We start from the raw sequence: 19,042 nt of genomic DNA, 5'->3' as shown, positions 1-19,042 counted from the left end.
GGAAGCTGAGGCAGGAGTATTGCCTGAACCCAGGAGACAGAGGTTGCGTTGAGCCAAGATCGCGCCATTGCACTCCAGCCTGGGTAACAAGAGTGAAACCCCATCTCAAGGAAAAAAAAATTATGTATATGTGTTCTCATTGTTGGGGAGGGGAGCATCACACACTGAGGTCTGTGGGGGGGAACTAGGGGAGAGACAGTGGGGGGTGGGGAGTTGGGGAGGGATAACATGGGGAGTAACGTCAGATATAGGTGATGGAGAGGAAGGCAGCAAACCACTTTGCCATTTATGTACCTGTGCAACAATTTTGCATCTTCTTCACATGTATCCCCAAAACCTAAAACGCAATAAAATATATATTTTTTTTTAAATTATGTATATATGATTAATAATATTGATATGTTATTAAGTTTTTATTTCTACTTAAATGGTTATCCTAAATAGTGTTTACACTATGTACTGACTCATAGTTTTAATAAGTATGTAAATATTAGAACTATAGTTTAAAGAATGTTTGTTGGAACATTTTCATGTACTTTTGCTTTTTTCACATTTTAGGTGTACAAGAATTTCCAGAAAACATAAAGTGCTGTAAGTGTTTAACAATTATTGAAGCCAGTGTCAATCCCATTTCTAAGTGAGTATGCGTGATTAAATTTTATTTGTATTTATGTTTCCATTGTATAATAATGTACCAAAATAGATGAAATACACATAATACTTTAAATTTAAATGTATAATTGACATAGCACTTAATAGAATGATGGAAAAAATTAATCAGAATAGTTTGACAAAAGATGATTTAAAATATTGCTGAGTAGCAATGAATACCCAATTTGCAAAAGATGGTATTATTTTGAGGCAAACTTTGTCACCATTTTCCACAGCTCTCAGGTAACATTCCATAGATAAGAGTTGAAACTAAGAAAAGAGTTATTAGTTATGGTCATGGTGAAAAATTAGCATCAAGGACCTGCCAGAAGTTCAAGATAATGCAAATTTAAGGTATTGATAAGTACATAAAAATAACCTATCATGTAGTTCAAGGAAATAAAGTAATGACCAGAAATACAAAGTACTTGTATACCAGAGGCTATAGCAGAGTAAAGAGAAAACCCTAGGAGGAAAAGAGAATGGAAGACATGGATGATAAAGATGCTGTGATCAGAAAATAGGTATTTGTAGTCCAAGATCTGTTAATTAAGAAATGCCATGGAAAAATGATACCAGGCAAGTGACCATGTTGGTAAATTGCATCTGTGGTATAGTGACATAAGTCCGTGGAATCAAGTACGTCAGGAAGCAGTAAAATAAATCGATTGGAGAAGTCATGAACCTGAATGTTAAAGTCACTTAATAATGTAAGTAAAAATAAAATCTAGAGAGGCTACTGACAGTTGCAATATTTAGAAGAGGTTGAAACAAATCAGTGGTATTGGATGGCAAATAATGAGCTTCAGAGTAAGACTGGCATTTTCATTATACAAAGCTGACAGTAGGATTTGAGAAAAATTCCTCAATCTTTTGTTTGATGAAGTGTAGGAGGCTAGGGGAAACTGAAGCCCATTGGAAAGACATTTAATGGATGGAGTGTTTTTAGAAGAAGACATAAATAAATTTATCAAAGGGAAATTGATGGGAAATTTTATACCAACAGAGTTGAGGAGAGGGAATAGTGAAAGTGGTTCTCTATGGATGATGGGAAGAGTCTCTACATGAGATGAGGAGTGGAATAGAATGTAAAAGAATGAGGTGGAAGTTAAGATGGAGATCTTTACAGTGAATGGTTTGTGAAATAATCTGAGGCCTTTTGTATGAAATGTAAAACATCAAGCAATAAAAAGTGCTTAAAAATTACAGTTTTTCTCCCTGAAAAGTAAATAGGGAAGTACAAAAAGAGAAAACAAAACCCTAAAAAGCTTTTCCCAAAACTCTTAAACTAAAATGCAATCTTGACATCTCAATGAAATAGATGTTACTAATTTCTCCCACTAGGATTACAACCATGTCCTTGACTTGATTCAAAACAATCCAGTGTTGATAAATTGCTTTTTTTCTAAGTATTTAAATTTAATAGCTCATCTTATTTAGGAATCATGGTAGGTCTTTGGGAGTAGAAGCCAGATGATAAATTACATCTTTGAGAAATTTCAAGTCTATGGCCATTACTGGATATGTCTAATTCCTTCATATGTTTAACTGTTTGTTTAAAAGATAAACAAATATGACTTATTTCAGGAAAAATGCAAAACACTATAAACATTAAGCAGTTTTGAAATTCATAGAAATTATGAAAAGTAAATATAAATTGTTTGTCAAATTTTGAAGTCAGATTTTTAAAGATGTTATCTACATACAATAAAATTCACTCTGGCACGGTTTCTTACACCTGTAAACCCAACACTTTGGGAGGCCAAGGCAGGAGGATTACATGAGTTCAAGACTGACCCTATCAACGTAGTGAAACCCTGTCTCTACGAAAATTGCAAAAGATTAGCCTAGTGTGGTGGCGTGCACCTGTAGTCCCAGCTACTTGAGAGACTAAGGTGGGAGAGTTACTTTAGCCTGGAATGACATGGCTATAGTGAGCCATGATCATGCCCCTGCACTCCAGCCTGAGCCACAGAGTGAAACCCTGTCTCAAAAAAATAAAATTAACTCCATTTAGGCATATGGTTCAATGAATTTTAACAAATGTATATAGTCATGTGGCCATCTCCATAGTCAAGATATAGACTATTGCATCACCTCAAAAATTTCCCTTAGCCCAGTCATCCACTGATGATTTCTACCCTTATTGTTTTGTCTTTTTCAAAATGACAGATAAATGATATCATATTTTCGTGTCTGACTTCTTTTACTTAACATAATGATTTTGAAATTAATTTGTAATTTTTCAATAATCAATACATCATTCCCCTTTATTGCCAGGTAGTATTCCATTGTATGGATATAACATTGTTTGTGTATCTATTTATCAGTTGATAGGCATTTGTGTTGTTTCCAGTTTTTGGCTGTTATAAATAAAGCTAGTATAAACTACACACAAGTGTTTGTGTTAGCATATATTTTCATTTCTATTGGGTGAACCCCTGGGAGTAGTTTTCTGACTAGTACGTATATGTATGTTTAACCTGATAAGAAGCTTCCAAACCACTTTCCCAAAGCTATTCAATTGTGCGTTTCTACCAGTTCAGTTGTTCAGAGTTCAGTTGTTCCTCGTCTTTGCCAGAATTTGGTTCTGTCAGTTTTTTATTATTTTTAATTTTAGGCAGTGTAGTAGAAATGGCATTTCAGTGTGGTTTTTATTTATATTTCTAATGTCTAATTAGCATCTTTTCATGTACTTATTTATAATCTGTATTGCTTCTTTGGTAAAAATTCAATTTTTTCATTTTTATTGGCTTGCCTTTTTATAATTGAATTATAAGAATTATGTTTATATTCTGGACCTTTAGAAGATATTTGTAAGCCAAGATCTGCTCTTATTCTATGGCTGATCTCTTTATTTTCTCTTTCTTTCTTTCTTAATTTTTTTTTCTTTTTTTGAGACAGAGTCTCACTCTTGTTACCCAGACTGGAGCACAGTGGTGCAATCTCGGCTCACCACAACCTTGCCTACCGGGTTCAAGCAATTCTCCTGCCTCAGACTCCCTAGTACATGGGATTACAGGCTTGCACTACCATGCCTGGCTAATTTTGCATTTTTAGTAGAGATGGGGTTTCTCCATGTTGGTCAGTCTGATCTCGAACTCCCAACCTCAGGTGACCCACCCACCTCAGCCTCCCAAAGTGCTGGTATTACAGGCATGAGCCACCACTCCCAGACCGATCTCTTTATTTTCTAAGTAGCACCTTTCAAAAAGAAGGTTTTGAATTTAATGAATTTCCATTTAATAACTTTTTATGGTTTGTGCTGTTCTTTCTTATCTAAGATCTTTGCTAAATTTATAGCAATAGTGATTTCCCCTGTGCCTTCCTCTGAAACTCTTATAGTTTAGGTTTTACAGTTATGTATATGATCCATTTAAAGTTGATTTTTTTATACGTTGTTGTAAAACAATTGATCACATATATTTGAGTTTATTTCTGAATTTTTTATTTTTGTTAATCTGTACATTTGTTTTTACACAAATTCTCTACTGTCTTAATTACTGTAGCTTTACATAATAGTAAGTCATGAAATCAGGGAATATGAGTCCTTCAACTTTGTTCTTTATCAAAATTGTTTGGGCTAGTATGTTTTGCTCTTCATGTATATTTTATAATTAGCTTGCTAATTTATACAAAAAATATACAAGTCTGCTGGAATTAAGATAGGGATTGCATTAAAACAATAGATAAAACTGGGTAGAATTTAACATCTCAAAAATATTGAATATTCTCATCCCTGAGCATAGTTTAGCTCCATACTTATTTAGGTATTTTAAATTTTATCAACATTTTATAGATTTCAGCATACAAATTTTGTTCATTTTATTCTAAGTGTTTTATGGGTTTTGTGCTATTGCAAATGATTTTTTATTATTCCAATTGCTTACTGCCAGCATGTGCAAATACAATTGATTTTCAATATTTATCTGATCTTCTACAATCTTACTAAACTCACTTAGTAATTCCATTAAATTGCATGTTTAGATTTTGGGGAAATTTTCTATGTAAAATGTCATGTTACCTGTGAATAAGACAGTTTTATTTCATCATTTTTTATCTAAATGCCATTTCTTTGTTTGTTTTCTTACCTAATGGTCTTGGCTAAGACCTCCTTAACATGTTGAACATCAGAGGTGAAAGCAGGCATCATTGCCTTGTTGACAGCCTTAGAGAGAAAGCATTTAGAGTTTCACCGTTATGTGTAATTTTTACTTGTTTTTTAAATATATGCTGTTTATCAGATTGAAAAAAATTCCAGTAACCTGCCATTCACTTCCCTTTGAGCCCTCACTAGCAGAGCCCTCAAAGTTTAGATTTCTTCTAATAGTCTTTTCAAGAAAATGTATGCTTTTTCTTGTTTTTTAATATTCTCCAGTCTGTGACTGACTACTGAGTGCTTCCAAAGCCACCACATATTTTTAAAAATTAGTTACAGCAGAACCCTAATTCTAAGCACCAAAAATCTTTTATTAATTTTCTAATGCTCTATAACAAATCACCACAAATGTAGCAGCTTAAAACAATACATATTATTTATTTCTCAATGTCTGTGGGTCAGGAATTTGGGGCATGGTTTATCTGGGTCCCCTGCTTCAAAGTTTCACCAGGCTGCACTTTTTGCTGGCTGTTAGCTGGAGACCACGCATGGGACCTGGAGACTATATTTAGTTCCCTGCCATGTAATTCTCCCCCAAGGTAGCTTTGAGTCTCTTAGCCAGATGGAGTTATATAATATAATTTAGTTGTGGGAGTGACATTCCATCATATTTGCCACATTCTGTTGATTAGTAGCAAGTCACACGTCCTGCCAACACTCAAAGAAGATTATACAGGGGCATGACATCAGGAGGTGAGGATCACGGGGTGGGGGTAGGGGGATATTTGGTTTACTGAGGGTATTACCAATGGATGTTGAATTTTTTATAACACTTGTTTATATCATTTGTCTTCTTTACTTTGAGCCTATGGTGACTCACACTGATTGATTTTTGACTATCATACAATTTTGTATTCCAGGGATCATGCCTACCTGATTAGGAAGTATTATACTTATTTCTGTATTACTGGCTCTGATTTGCTAATATTTGTGAAAGATTTTCCCATCTATACTCATGGAGCCTGTTGGTCTGAAATTTCTTATCTTGTAATTTCTTTGTCTGTTTTTGCTATCCGGGTAAAACTGGCTTCATAAAATGAGTTGAGAAATGTTATTTTCTATTTTCTATAAAAGTCTACTTAGAATTGGTGTTTATTTTTAATATTTGTAGAATATGCAAGGGCAACCATGTAAGCCTAGAGACTGAGTTTCCTTAATAACTATAGGACTATTCAAACTACCTATTTCTTCTTGAGTTATCTTCAGTAGTTGTGTTTTTCAGAAATTTGTACATTTCAAATATTGGCTATTGTTCTTCATAGAATTTATTTATTTATTGGTCCTTTAATATCTGTAGGTTCTCTAGTGATACCCTCTCATTCATTTCTGGTACTGGGAATTTGTGTCTTCTTTCTTTTTTTGCTTAATCAATCTGACTAGAGATTTATCAATATTGTTGATCTTTACAAAAAAAATTTTGGTTTCATTGATTTTTTTGTGTGTATGTTGCCTTTTTGTTACTTTCTTTGTACTAAGAAACATATAAAGTATTAAGTAATGTAAATCCTGTAATATAAAAGTTATAATTTTGAGTGTTATTTTAGTTTTACTTTTACATGTGAACTTTGTACTATAAGCTAGACTCCTTAAACAAGTTATTGGTGAAAATTATCACAATGAAAATTGAAAACAACTCCTCAATGGGAAAAGCAAGAACTAACATTTATTGAGAACCTACTATGTCTTAAACTTTTAGATACATTATTTTAATTTTTATAGCCACTTCATTTTATAGATAAATATTACTACCTTTTTATAGATAGAAATGCATGAAGCCAGTATTTAAATTCCTGTTTCTTTCACTGTATTTCACCATATCCGATAATGTATTTTTATTTGCTAGAGGATACATTCTCAAAAATTTAAAACATTCTTAATGCTCAATAATGAAGAAGTTACTAGCAAATTGCAGTACATCTATGGGGTGAATATGAAAGTCATAAATAGGGTGACCAAGTGTCTCTGTTTGCCCAAATCATCTCTGTTTACTATTCTTGATTTGGCATATTTATTAATAGCTGCCTTTTAACTCTCACAAGTGTCCTAGTTTGAATTATAAATTATGTATTCATTCAATTTATATAGCAAAATTGAAAGATAATTACACATTAAAGGGAGAAATAATGATACAAGTTTGCAGTGATGTTAAAACAATTAATAGATTATAAAGAAATAAATGAAATGACCATCATGGTCGTGCTAAAGAAGGTTAAATTATGTGTTATACTTTTCTCGTTATTTTCCAATGTACTCTAACATTATTATGTTAGTTTTATAATTTTAAGCTGTATAAATGAAGAATTTTTAACGTAAAATGCCTTTCCAGCTAGAGTAGAAATTTTTACATTGTGTTCTTATTCACAACATATGAAACCTATAATTTTATATGGCTTAACTGTTCTATTAGAAGTCAGATGCCTATAATATGTTTTCCTTAAACTTCTAGAGTAAATGCAATCAGAAAAGAAAAAATGTTGAAATAAGGGTGATTGAAGTTAATCTCAATTTGTCTCTTCCAATAATAAAAAATTAGCTATTATGAAAGTATTTAAAATAGTATTCCAGTTAATATTTTTTAAACATCAAAATAAAATTATAAAATGTATACTAAAGAAAAGTAGTAAAATTGCTTTCATTTGCTGATTCTTACTATGGGATAAGCAATTGTTTAATCATTTGGAGTAAATCTGAGCAGCAGATATTAGTATTATCATTTTACAAATAAGGAAATCAACTACTGCAAAGTTAAGTAATTGTAAAGGTCAGATGAAAATAATTTGAAGGCCTGTGATTCAAAGCAAGGTCTTCTGACATCAACATATGTGCTCAACTGCTAAACTATATGGATGTCTGGGTCTATTGTTTTTCTTTCTTTCTTGTAGTTTTTTTTGTTGTTGATCTATATAGATGTACATTTGGGGTGGGCACATGTGATAATTTGATACATTTATATAACCAAATCAGGGTAATTGGGATATTCATCACTTTAGATTTTTGTCATTTCTTTACACTAGGAACATTCTGATTATTCTCTTCTGGCTATTTTGAAATGTAAACTTAATTAATGTTAGCTCTAGTAACCCTCCTGATTTATCAAACACCAGATCTCATTTCTTTTATGTTACTAGGTATTTGTACATACGACTTTTCATTTCAGCAATTAATAAAAAGAAGATATTTACTTAGTAGAGTGAAGTATTTGCCAATTTATAAAGCAGGTATATTCTTTGAATTTTTAAATAAATCATTCAAATATGAAAAACTACCAAGCTATTTTAGGATAGTAAAATCATTTTATTACTGAGCATTTCTCACTTAAAGTCAAATATTGGATTTGATGGAATACTTAGGAGGAAAATAAAGACAACCTGTGATTGTTGTCTTCATCAGGTGTATCCAACTTGCTATAATTTTTTTTTTTCTCACAATTCCTCATACATTTTTCTGGAAGTAATTATATTGACAAGTCAGGCCCTTGTCTCTATTAGAAGCTAAAAAATGTACCATAAAATTAGTGATAAGGTTGAATATCCTTTTTGGCAGACTTATTGACTGTATATATATATATATATATATATATATATATATATATGATTTTTCAAATAACACTGAATCCATTTTTCATTATATGTTGTTTTCAAAGTACAATAATAGACAGTTTAAGAGATTTTAAAAATTCTTTATCCCCAAATAATTTATAATTTTTTCCAGGAATAGAAAATCTCCAATACTAGTACAAACCATAATTGTATAAATATTCAATTAAATCTATAAACAGAATCCTATAAGGAAAATAAAGAAGACATTAATTTTGAATCTAAATGCAGAGTAACCATTCATGTTGAAGTGAATTGAAATAAAACATAGATATCATTAAATAAGACATACTATGTACTTATATTCTTAACTCTGCATTTTTAAGAAGAAATGTTCGATAGAAAATGTCAATACATCTTTATTTATAACCAGGCTGAAAAGCTGACCTACTTTGCATGCTGGTTTTTCATATACCCTATTTTTGGTGATCCAATTTTGTAACTGGAATTTGTAAAATGTGGTCAATTCTTAAACTCAAAATCAAAATGTTCTATGTAATATGCAAAGTTCTTCTTCTAGGGCATAATCATTATCAAAGAAGAAGCAAAAAAAAAGTATATTTTTGATCAAAGTGATAGTACAATACCATTTATTACATACATATGGAGAATAGTGGACTGAGAGAAGTTAGATAGTTCTGATATATAGGAAAAATGTTTGTCCCCACAAATAGAAAATTAGTATTTTTAAAGCCTTTTTTTTACTTAGTAGTGATGCTGTTAAATTATTAGATTAATGGTTTTAATATTCATCTAATTTTATATGTATCATATTGATCATCTTTTTTGAAGAGCCAAATGTAACTAGTTGTTTGGATTTACAAGACATCAAAGATAATAGTTATTTCCAATTGAAATTATTTAACATCTGTGCCTTCATCATAACAACTGTCATGCTATCAGGATGTAAGTTCTAATACATTACAACAAAGGAAAACACACAGAAAATTAATGACCTACCATACATCTTTTTTTCATTTCTATAAGATCAAGTTCAAAACTTTGAGTTGAGCATTTAAGTAAACTTTGTTCTCTCCTGATATTCTTAAATATTAACTCCAAACACATACATACATAAAGTATTTGCCCTAGAACTCATATTCTCTTTGTTACACATCTCAAGTGTCTTCTTACCTCTACATTATAAAAACCCTCATTTTTTACTTGCCTCCCTTCTCTTTCTTTTCTGCTTTCATAAATCCTATGTCTCTTAAAAGCAAATTTATGGAAACATCCTCTATGAAATCATACCCACACAATTCAGCTCCAAAATACAAACTAGAACAGTATATTTACAGCAAAAATAACCAATATCAGATTCAGATACAGTAAGTTTTCACTTAACATCATTGATAGGTTGTTGAAAGCTGCAACTTTAAGTGAAAGGACATACAACAGGTCCGCAAATAACGTTGTTTCCTTCAACATTGTTTCATTATAATGTAGAGAAAAGACAAAATTGTTTTGTTATACATAGTTTCGCTTAAAGTTGCCATTTTCCAAGAACTTATCAATGGCATTGAGGACTTATTACTGAGAATGTGTAAAGAATTGCCATAAATTACTATAAAAATATAAATGTGTTTGTTTTAGATTCCTCAGAAGCAGATGTTTAGAAAAGAATATAAGCAGTGTATTTAGAAGATAAGCCCAGGGAATACTTGTTGAGGATATGTTTTCAAACAATTTTTCAAATTGGCCATTGAACTTTAGATTTCTGTGGAACTCTGGTTAACAGTATAAAACACATACCAGAGTTGTCAAACACAATGGGAGAGAGAGCAGAGATATTTATGTTCCTACTGGTAGTTAGTTGAGTGCTGTCTCTGAAAGGGACATTAATTCCATGGAACTTGGGCTACCATGTACACTAACAGAGCAGGCTCCAGCAGCTGAAGAAAGCCTTCAAACAGGGGGAAAGGAGCAGGCAATCATAATTTGTTTCCGTGTACACCAAAATGATAAAGGCAGGGAGTTCTGGGTGGGGCACCAATCGAAAAATAGGTAAAATAAGTAAACATGTATCTCACAGAAAAGGAAACAAAAATTTCTAATAAACTTATATTCCTAACTAATCAGGGAAATGATGATTATTGCTATTTTATATTTACTAAAATTGGCAAACATGAGAAAAGCTAACAAAGCTAAGGGTTAGGAAGGACATTGAAAAAGTTCTTATGTGCTGATGGTTTCATTATAAATAGATAGAACTACTTTGAATGAAATTTGGCTACATCTAGTAAACATAGACCTGCATTTCCTATGACCAATGATGTCACTTCTAAGTATATGACTTAAGTAATCTTTTGTAAATGTACACTATATGTTCAAAAATATTCACAGAAGCCAGTATTTGTAATAGCAAAACAAAAAACTAGAAACACTGTAATGTTCATTAGAAGGAAAATGGTAAATTGTATATTCATACAATGGAATACTATGTTATTATGGCCAATCATTCACATCAAAATGTATGGATTTTTTAAAATCTAATACTAGTTTTTAAAGTCTTGGGAAAATGTACGTAGTATTATTTGATTTATATAAAGTTCAAAAGCATTCAAACCCATACAATATGTTTTGTTTTAGGTAATTAAATATTGGTGATAAAGCTGTTTAAAAACAGAATATTAAATATGATTCAGGAATTTGTGGGGCAAATAGGGAAATGTAGATGGGGAAGGACACCCAGAGTACTTCAAAGATAGTGATTCTATTTCATTCTATTGTGGGTGCGTATATTATTTTATACATGTATGTATATACGCACACACGTGTGTGTGTGTTTTATATATACATATGACAAAGTATTGAACATAGGAAGAGAAGCCATGGAATAAAACTCAGATACAATGTCCCAGGAGCAGGAAGAGAAGCAGGAAAACTGTTGTAGTAGAAGCAAAGAAGGAGAGAACAAGCCGTGATGGCAACTGTTGCTAGGCATTGTGGGATCCGAAATAAAATGAGGCTAATGGGACTGGAACTTAGCAGGTCAGTGGAGGCCTTAGCAAGTGCATTTTCAGTAATAGAGTTGGGGTAGATGCCAGAAAACAATGGCTTGAGTAGTAATAAAAAGCATTGAGTATAGGTAGCTTTTTAAATAATTTTAGCAGTAACTGCAAGGAAGAAGATAGGCTGTAATTCGAGGAGAAGGCAAATTTGAAGGCTATTTAAGAGTATTTTATAAAAGAACATAATCTGAAGTAGACCATACATAAAGACATTAAAATGTTTAAATAGAAATTTACTTATAAGAAAAGCAATATTCTTCTAAAAACAAGTCTCCTGAGAAATACTTGAATTAAATATTTTTACATTTCAAATAATTATTTCATCTAATTTCTGAAACTCCCTCAATGTTATTTTCTTATTTTTTTGATACAATTTATAGCCTTTATGATTGTTTAATTATCTTTTCAATGTCCTTTCTCATTTTTAATAAATATGAATTAGACCAATTTGAATCATGATTTACATACATGTTGAACAGGCATTAAAATAAATTATTAGTTAAAGTAACAACATACTCCTTCATGCCCCTTTTCATACTGGGCAACTTTAGTCATCACTGTAACAAATTGTAGACAAATTTTGAGGATAAAGTGAAATAGTAACGGGATACTCTTGCCTGACTATATATGTGAATATTCCGTTGAAAAAGGAACATTATTAGTTTTAAAATTACAAGCAATCCAAACAACTTGAGATCTCCATGAAAAATGTCTTGGCTGGTATGCATAAAGTTAGGCCAGCAATAAGAGATGATGCTGCTGATTTTAGCTGTGGCATAAATATTAATATAGGAGAGTAGCATGGAGGTGGATAAATGCTATTTACTTTAGTAACAGGCAAAATTTTCAAACTGTGACAACATGCTCAATAAATTCTTTCATTACTGTAATACCAAAGGAGAGTTGAAAAATGTATTGCATTTCTATTTTTTCTCCTCAGAGATATATATGCTTATTCTGTTCCTATAGCAACATCAATGCAGTGACTAAAACTTTAACTCCTTTTTAGACTCCCTGATGGCTTCACACAGCTCCTAAACCTGACCCAGCTCTACCTGAATGACGCCTTTCTTGAATTTCTTCCAGCCAATTTTGGAAGGTAAGAATAAGAAATTTAAATTATGCAATTATATTTCACCTTAGGTAAGTGCTTTACCAGCACCAGTTGATGAGACTTCAAAAGTGACAGCTGTGATTAAAGATAGGCCTCATTATTATTCAATAAATGAAACTGTTAATTAATGAAACTTTTGCAAAAAGCGAAGTAAAATTAGGCCTTTACATGCCATTAATAGTCAAATAAATTCTAGATGAATTAAAGAGTTGAATATTAAAAAAAATAAAGCCAGAAATGATCTGGGGGAGAAAAAGAGATGAATATTTATGACTCTGGCTGAGAAATACCTTTATAGGCAGAGAAGCAAAGAAAAATATCATAAATGGATACATATCATGACCTAAATACTTTTAACATAAAATATCAGATAATCGAAAAATTAAGGTAAAACAATAACCTGGAAAAATGGTTCAATTATATATGAAAAACAAATTGTTTACATATTTAATGCATAAAGAATTCTTACATGTAAGTATGAAAACAAAGATTTTAGAAGAAAAATGGTTGAATTTCAACAACAAAGCAATTTATAATAACACATATAAATGGCTATTGAACACATGAAAAATGTCTTTTCACAAATAATAAATATAATACAAGTTAAAACAACAGTAAAAGACCTTATGTTCTAACATATTGCAAAAACTGTTAGATTACAAAACAGAGATAATCTCATGCTCTCTGATAGGACTGCAGAATGTTATGACCTTCATGCATGGCAGTATGCTTTTAGAACATTTGAAAATATTTGCAACTATTGCCTTTGTAAATCATTTCTAGACATGTCTCTTACAATTATCAGATACCCCACCAGGATTTATGGACAAGTTTATTGTTAATTACAATGTGAAAAAAGTGGAATCACACATCTGAGGACATTGGTTAAATATATTATGGTTCATCCATATTATAATACCATGTAATAATTCATAATATTATCTTAGGTGTTTTTAAAAAATTCTTAAGATGTTTCCAATATGAATGTGAATCTGTATGAAATAAAAGACTGGTACCTTAGAAGTAAAATTATGGATAGTTTTTATTGTCATCTCGACATGTTTTTTAATATTTCCCAGGTGTTCTACAGTGAATGTTTTGTGCAAAAGATATATTGTAAAAGCTAGGACATTTTTAAGTTTATTGTCAATGCATTTATGTAAATGATCATCTTTGAAATTGTTCAAATAATAGACTAGGTATAACTTGACACCAATCTGTGACTGAAGCTCGTACAGGACATTGAGAACTCAGTTGAATAATGAAGTCACTTAACATGGGACAGCCTCCATTTACACACTGAGAGCACATCAACATTTGCCAGATTCCCTTACTTTTGCATATCACACCATCACAACATTTATAAACAGCTTATATTTGGGCAGTTTTAAAATTCACAGAGTGTCCAAAGAGCATTGCCTGGCTTCTAAATGAATTGGCATTTCATCGTTCATCTGTAGAAACTAGCATTGCCCCTCTGGTACTAACCAGAGCATTATAACATACTTTGGATTTATCAAGTCAGAAAACAGTTATTATCTTAAGGTACATTTTTTTCTTGAACTTTTATCAGTTCTCTTTAAGTAGTCCTCATGTGAGGAAAAGATTTGGGCAAGTGAAAAACATAATACTAACAACAAAACCATTTGGAAATAGAATTTAATTTTGCATAAGTTGCCTACAAAAATATGCTCTATTTTTTATTATAATCTAAAAAGGTCTTTAACCTTCAACTGGATAGTTTAACAAGAGGACAGTTAAAATTCCCTTTAAAACCTGAGATTCTATGTTCCTATAAACCAAAATCAGTACAAAATATCATACTATTACAATTGTTGACAAGATTTGAGACAGACAAATGTTTAAGAAGTCTCCTTTACTAGCAATATACCCATGCTCTGAAGAACTGAATCACTTTATTTTCTATGCAGATTAATTGTTATAAGATTAAAATTAAAACTTGATAGGAGGCAAAAAAAAAAAGGGGTGGGGTGGGGAGAGACCTACAGGAAAATCTAAAAGCACAGTAAATTTAAGAGATGGTACATAAAAAAACTTCAAATAGTAAAATATTTTCCAAAACATTAAGAATTCAGAGAATCCAATTAATATCTGTTTTAAAGTAGCCTCATTTGGGTGCATTTTAACATTCAATGGGGCATAAATAACAATAGGGTGTCCTAGACTGCAAAACTTAACAAGTAATTAAGCTGAAATGCATTCCTAATCACAAATGTTACTCAAGCAACAGAAACTGTGAAAACCTCTCATTCTCTTCACGTGATTTCCCCCACCCCAGCATTGTCACAGGACAGTTGATATGACAGATTTTTAAATACATAACCTTTTCATAAATGTTAAAATATGCACCTTAGAGTCAATGAAATATGGTGTATTGCAGCACTTCTCCCATTGTGTAATTAATGAAAATAATCATTGCCAATTCTTATTAAAACTTATACCAGAAATTATGCTTTAATTTGATACTTTTGTCATATACTTATAGATGAGGAAACTGAATTAAGAGGGGTTAATTTGCCCAGTGTCACAGCAGCAGAATATGAGAATCTGAATTTCACACAGACTTACCTTCCTACAAAGTCCCACTTTTTTAACTCTATGCTGTAGTATTTCCTTTTTAGTTCATTCATAGCCTCTTGAGGGAAATTATTGCCATATTCCAGTGAACACAGCATATGGTCTTTAGTATACATTCAGTTATCTATTGAATGTATGAAATTAAACAACAAATATATTTTATAAAACATATGAAATTTAGAATGCTGGAATCCAAAGATTCCTTTAAAATATCTCAGTTAATTTTATGAAAATGACATTTCTCATTGCCCAATGTTGATGTAACTATACTCATAATCAATATGTATATTTCCTTAAAATCTATTACCATAGTAAAAAAACTTTGGACATAGCTGTTTGGATAGTGATACTGATAGTTTGCCATAGTAAAATTTATTTTTATTTTAATTTTGGGTTATTACGGGTACATATAGTTGTATATATTTATGCAGTACATGTGATAGTTTAGTGCTGACATTCAATGTGTAATGATCAAATCAGTGTAATTAGGGTATCCATCACTTCAAGCTTTTATCATTTCTTTGTGTTACAAATATTCCAATTCTGTTTTTTAGTTATTTTTAAATATACATTATTGTTAACCATAGTCACCCTATAGTGCTACCAAATACTAGATCTTATTCAATAATTTTTTAGACAGAAATACTAAGAGGAAATTTTTAAAATTCATTTCTGTAGACTTGTCAAATTGCGGATCTTGGAGTTAAGAGAAAATCACTTGAAAACTCTACCAAAGTAAGTGACTATGTATTTTCTGAATTTTGAGCTATAATTTTATTTTTTTTTTTGGCTAGTAAGAAAAATAACTACTTCTATTTTGTCTGTGTTTTGTCACTTTGAGTTAATTTGTCTACACATTTTCCTAAAGGCCAAAACATATAGTACACTGTAAGAGATTCATATTACATGAGAATGTATCCTGTTTTATCAAAATGTAATTACAGGTAAAGGTAGAAAGAGTTCACTTAAGTTTCTTCTCATGGCTGAAGATACATGCCAGAAAATTATTGCACAAAACATATGAAACTGTCATTCTTATAGTTAAAAATAATAGTGTCATAAGGTTCAACTTAATGGAATGCTTAATTCCTCAAGTTAATTTATGGATTGTAGTATATATTTCAGTTTTTAAATTAAGAATATGCCAGAAATTTTTAGGAAAAAAGATTAAGATTTTTCAAGAGTTCATAAAGTGGTTTAGCTAAAAGTTACATATTCTTGTAAATTGTTCCTTTTTACTAGTCTATTTAAAATTTGGCTTATATAAAAATATAGGACATTTTAAAGTAAAAACTAATCCCTAAAATTTTATGCAATGTTTATCATAAGAAAATGCTTTGTTTCACCCAGCTTTGCCTTATTCATGTGTAACAATCGAATTTTGTGTTGTACAGAAACAATTATTTTTGAAAGTCAAAATGGGTTCTTCACTTGATTAAATCAGTATGACTTGTATATGTTATGATGAAAATATTTGAAGTACTGTGTTGCTATTATCACCTTTCTGCAGTATTATAGAAAAATATTGAGTACAGTGAATAATTTTTCAAACATTTCAATAGGACTTAGATTCATCTGTTGAACCAAAATGTAACCTTATTTTTTACTTATTAAATCCTTTTCTAAGCAAACTAGATCGACTAATATATCAACAGTATACCTTCAAGTGCATTTTATGTATGAGATTATATATTAAAATTGTGTCATTGCAATATAATGACACAATTATGAAAATAACTTTCAGTAATGATATGAATTTTATTTGAATATATACATAAAGATAAAACACCTACTTAATCCTCCGTAACAGAAGAAAAAGAGTGAGCATAGAAATGAGGAAATGTCTGCATATTTCACCATCTTGCACTTTTGAATAATGCCTTTCTTTAAACTAAAGCATTGGGTACGGGCCTAACCCAAGGGACCCCATCCCAGGTTGGGGGTGTAAACAGGCGGAAATATGGTTGAGGGTGTTTTGTTCAAGTGGAAATTTCCTGCAAGTGCATCTAGTGCCACTGTGTCCATCCCTCATGCTTTTGTCTGCCACATTTAAAGTAAGTGGAAACATGACTAACTGGAAGCTAAACCAAGATAGAAAAGCAGTTGTTCCCTTCATCTAAACATATACATTTAGGTCAAGGAGAAAATATTGGGTATGCAGAGGAGAATCCTTTTCCCTCTGTTCTCAAATAATGGCTTTGATTTGAAGTATAAAATAAACCTGACATAGGTTGTTAGGTTTTAAAATATATTTTCAAGTACAAATCTTAAATATAAATTAAAACCTGATATAGATTGATAACATGGACTTTATATGAGGTAGCCGTGTGAATAAATCAGAGTAATGAGGAACAATAATAACAATAATTGGTGCTGGGGTATTGTGCAGGCTTTGAGATTGCAGTCCAGTATTACACAATTAAAATAAGTAGAATAATATGTATAAACCATTTTGGACATAGAAAAATGTTGTAAAGATATATTAGAACTGATTCTGGTTCTCTTTGATAGACTCATATACATATAACTTATATAGCTCTTACAGCTTTTACATTTTAAGAAATTTTCAAAATTACTTGCAATCTAGTGTGTTCATTTTATAACTTACAAAAAATCTAAAGAACCAAATTCTGACATAAAATACATATAACTTTAGTTTAGGGTCTATAGAATGAGACATACAGAAAGAAATTCTTCTTTGAACAAAAATAAACTTTGTTTTCACTATGTATTATACCTTTTTATCACCAGTCTATATCTATAACTTAAAACTATGTGAGAATATTATAGTATCCTTTATTTTGCACTCCCAATAAAAATAGAGGTAAAAACATAGTTTTAAGAAAAATAATTTTAGTTTTACAATAACTATTCTGGGAAGAGATAACTCATGAATTCCTTAGGGATACAAGCAAGATGTTGGATTGTTAGTTATTTTCTCTTCTTTTCATCTTTTGTCTTAAGTCTATATGCCTAGCAATCTGCGAAAAATGTGAATGTGTGTAAGAATTATAATATTACATACATTAAGATGTATATCCTTTAAGCAACTAATAAAGACACTTTGATGTATGGAAATTCTAGTATCATTTTTTTCAGTTAGAAAAAGGAATTCGTATTTTGTTTCCTTAAAATGTTTATGATCATTCCTCTAAATATATCAAGGAATAATACAATTAAGTTCTTTGGATATGTATTTGCCTAAAACTCATTGAAACAGTCAAGTCTTTATTATTTGTAATATTAGGAGACAGTGAACATCTGAAAATAACTAGATTGCCGAAAGGAAAAATTTTTAGATTCTATCTTACAGTTTTTCCTTATAGAAGAATCATCTTCTTAATTATGTTTTTTGAGGGATAGTCAGAAAATGTGGAGATGGTAGAGAGAATTAAAATGACTGTTGGGTGTCAAGGGAAAACCAATCCTTTGTTTGTTTGCTTATGTATTCCTTTCTTCATTTGTTTGTGTAAAAGTATCCCAGGGTCAGGAATCCAAGAGAGGCTGGATTCTCAGTGATGCTGTCTCAGGATGTCTCATGATGCTTGAATGGACTAGGGCTTGCCTCAAATCTCACTCAAGCAGTGGTTGGCAAATGGGTTTCTCACTGGCGATATGCTGGAGACTTTCCATTTTTTTCCTATAGAAGCTCACATGTACCTATCTGTAGGGTTACTTTCAATGTGGCTTCTTCCTTCCTTCCTTCTGAGCAAGTGATTTGAGAGACAGAGTATGTGTCTAATACAGAATCTTGGTCTTTTTATAATCTAATCTCAGAAGTGAAAAACTATGATGTCTACCATATGCCATTGATCACAGAGACCAAATCTGGACCATTTCTTCCAAAGTATGGAAGAAAACAACATAAGACTATGAATACCCGGAGACAGGGATTAATGGAGTCCATTGTAGA

At 31.2% G+C, this 19,042-nt stretch overlaps 1 protein-coding gene across 11 annotated transcripts in view; it reads left to right on the top strand.

The window, feature by feature from the left end:
- Positions 1 to 19,042, top strand: part of LRRC7 (leucine rich repeat containing 7) — a 579,044-nt gene that overhangs the window by 282,019 nt on the left and 277,983 nt on the right. For all 11 annotated transcript variants that reach the window (XM_037739858.1, XM_037739854.1, XM_037739849.1 and 8 more), the window contains 3 exons: positions 559 to 637; positions 12,427 to 12,516; positions 15,808 to 15,864. In XM_037739858.1, the coding sequence (XP_037595786.1) occupies positions 559 to 637; positions 12,427 to 12,516; positions 15,808 to 15,864 (226 nt within the window). The remainder of the gene's footprint in view (positions 1 to 558; positions 638 to 12,426; positions 12,517 to 15,807; positions 15,865 to 19,042) is intronic.

This window comes from Cebus imitator, unplaced genomic scaffold (genome assembly GCF_001604975.1).
Source record: "Cebus imitator isolate Cc_AM_T3 unplaced genomic scaffold, Cebus_imitator-1.0 Scaffold3, whole genome shotgun sequence".
NCBI classification, from domain to species: domain Eukaryota; kingdom Metazoa; phylum Chordata; class Mammalia; order Primates; family Cebidae; genus Cebus; species Cebus imitator.
This window is presented reverse-complemented; position numbering and strand designations above follow the sequence as displayed.